At 37.6% G+C, this 2426-nt stretch overlaps 1 protein-coding gene across 1 annotated transcript in view; it reads left to right on the plus strand.

Annotated features, from left to right (window-relative positions):
* Nucleotides 1–2426, plus strand: part of LOC107695418 (uncharacterized protein C8orf34 homolog) — a 92014-nt gene that overhangs the window by 81874 nt on the left and 7714 nt on the right. The window contains exon 12 of the mRNA XM_016495317.1: nucleotides 2123–2383. Within this exon, the coding sequence (XP_016350803.1) occupies nucleotides 2123–2383 (261 nt within the window). The remainder of the gene's footprint in view (nucleotides 1–2122; nucleotides 2384–2426) is intronic.

Here is a 2426-nt window from a genome sequence, read left to right on the forward strand (position 1 = left end):
TCGCCTCCAGAAGTCTGAGATCCGCTAGTGAGCGACGCCTCGTGGTACCATCACAGAGAGGCTCAAAATCACTTTCCAGAACATTCTCGTTCACCATTCCTGGCTGGTGGAATGATCTTCTATCCGGAATGTTAAATATTTGATCATTTTCAAGCGACAGCTACTTGACTTCATCCTAAATTAAAGAAAGGAAAAAAACTTTGTCTTTCTCTTTATTTATTCCTTCCCTTTCTAGCTTGTACTTATTTGAACAATGCCTGAAACTTGGTATTACGAGCACTTCCTGTGTCTGTTTGCCTCTTTAACTCGTTAAAGTCACCCCTCCTCTTTGCTTCTTTTTTTAGTCTTAGGGTCACTGTATATGCTATAGTTTCCTTTGTCACTACAGTACCTTCATGGCCAATGCTCAGTATAATAAATACTGATAAATAATGAAACAATTTTGTCAGTAAATGGATGACACAAATAACATTAGTAATGTTTGTCACTTTTAATCAATTTAACGCATCCTTGCTAAATAAAAGTATACGTATATACTTGTATGCGATGAAATTAGAGACGCATTCCTTAAAAATTCAATCACAAGTGTTCAGAACAGACTCCTTTGAGACATCTTAATACCATGTGTAAACAGCAATGTGTCTCGTCTGACCATATGTTTCATTAGAAGTAATACTCTTATCTATTTTGTAGGACCAGGAATTTCAACATTCGTAGGTCTTCATCAAGTTAAAACCTTCTGTTCGTGATGAATGATTGTTCAAGTGTGTGTGGTGTTTACAGTGAACATAACTGTGGCTCCTATGTTCTCAGCCTCCAGCATTGACTCATTAGGACCCATGAGCTCAACTGCATACTCTTATAAATATTATAAATATAAATCTGGGAAATTTTAAACACTGGCACAAAAACAAAAAAAAACATTTTTCATTCATTTTGTTTTCACTGTCTTCATTTGGTATGGTTTGCCATCATCACAGATGATTTATGTCTATGTAATAATTTCACAACAAATCCTTTCCATCACAGGTGAGAAAGCGCTGGAACGAGTTCCCGCATAGAAAACGAGGGTTTGAAATTACTTATGGTTGACTACAGACAAAACAATCTAATTATCCATTCACACAATTAACTTTATTATATATCACAACAATCTGGAATAGTTTCCGTAAAGGGGAGTAATTATAAGAGCTGTGTTAGGGAAAATTGAGCATTGAGCATTTGCACTATTACATTAATAATCTGGACAACGCGCATGTGTTTCATATTGAAAAGTATCATGAGGTTTCTTTGGAGAAAGAACAGTTTGCTTACAAGTCAAGTAGTCAAGGTTTCTGAAACACATATCAAACTTGTACATACTGTTTATAATATGTCACATCTTGTTTCCTCCGAATCCTCATTTCCTCTCAATCTGAACACTGCTTGATGTGTCCAGATGTTCCATCTGAAAAAGTGCAACAGACTTTCATAAAAACAAAAATATTTGACTTTCTACCATGCAAACAAATATATTGACATAAAGCTGGCCATATTAAATCGCTCTTGTACTCGTACAAAGTAAACAAGCCTTCCAATTTACACTTTACAGCTGACAATAAATACTGCTGCCATGACTGTTAAAAGACCTCGGCAAAACTTCAGGAAATTGTTGTGGTGGTTTGTTAATGGGAATCTATGAGTGGTGAGTCAATACTCCACGTCAATACACTGATGTGTTTTAAGGCTGTTAGTGTGTTGAATCAGAATACATGCTGGAAAAATGAGTGTACAACAATTTTGGGGAATAACGTTAATTAATAAATTTTTTCGTAAATTATTGTACACATAGATTCATAGCTGAGCAAACAAAAGTCAAACATGCTTGGCTAAAATGTCAACGCTTTCTCATATGCATCTTTTAAGTCATAATTAATTTGAATGAGTCAGTTTAAATGTTGCTATATATTTGTTAAATATTTAAAAAGATATTAATGATCTTAATGAGCATACTCAATGTATTAATCTCAATTTATGCATTTAGTCATGTCCCACATAATCTATGCCCGGAATGTTTACAAGCCGTGACTATTCTTGTCCCCTAGTTGGTGATTATTTGCTTTTATTGTCTTGATTTCTTCAGAGGTGGAGAAGGACTTGGCCAAGCTGGCAGAGCAAGGGAAGCTGAGCCGAAGTCCAAACAGCCCTCATAGGAGTTTGCTTTTAACCCCCCTCTTCCACACCACTAACACTCTGCCTGTGCTCGGACAGACGTCCAGACCACAGTCTCCCAGCAGCCTTTCCACAAAGACCACAGGTCTGCCCCTTCACAACACTAAACCCACAAGCCTAGTCATGGGCCGGACATCTCCCAGCAACCCCAGCAGCCGTGCCCAAACCCCTAGTGGAGCACGGACGCCCAGCAGACCTTTGACCCCCAATAGTCT

Source organism: Sinocyclocheilus anshuiensis, unplaced genomic scaffold (assembly GCF_001515605.1).
Source record: "Sinocyclocheilus anshuiensis isolate Anshui unplaced genomic scaffold, SAMN03320099.WGS_v1.1 scaffold110, whole genome shotgun sequence".
In the NCBI taxonomy this organism is placed as follows: Eukaryota; Metazoa; Chordata; class Actinopteri; order Cypriniformes; family Cyprinidae; genus Sinocyclocheilus; species Sinocyclocheilus anshuiensis.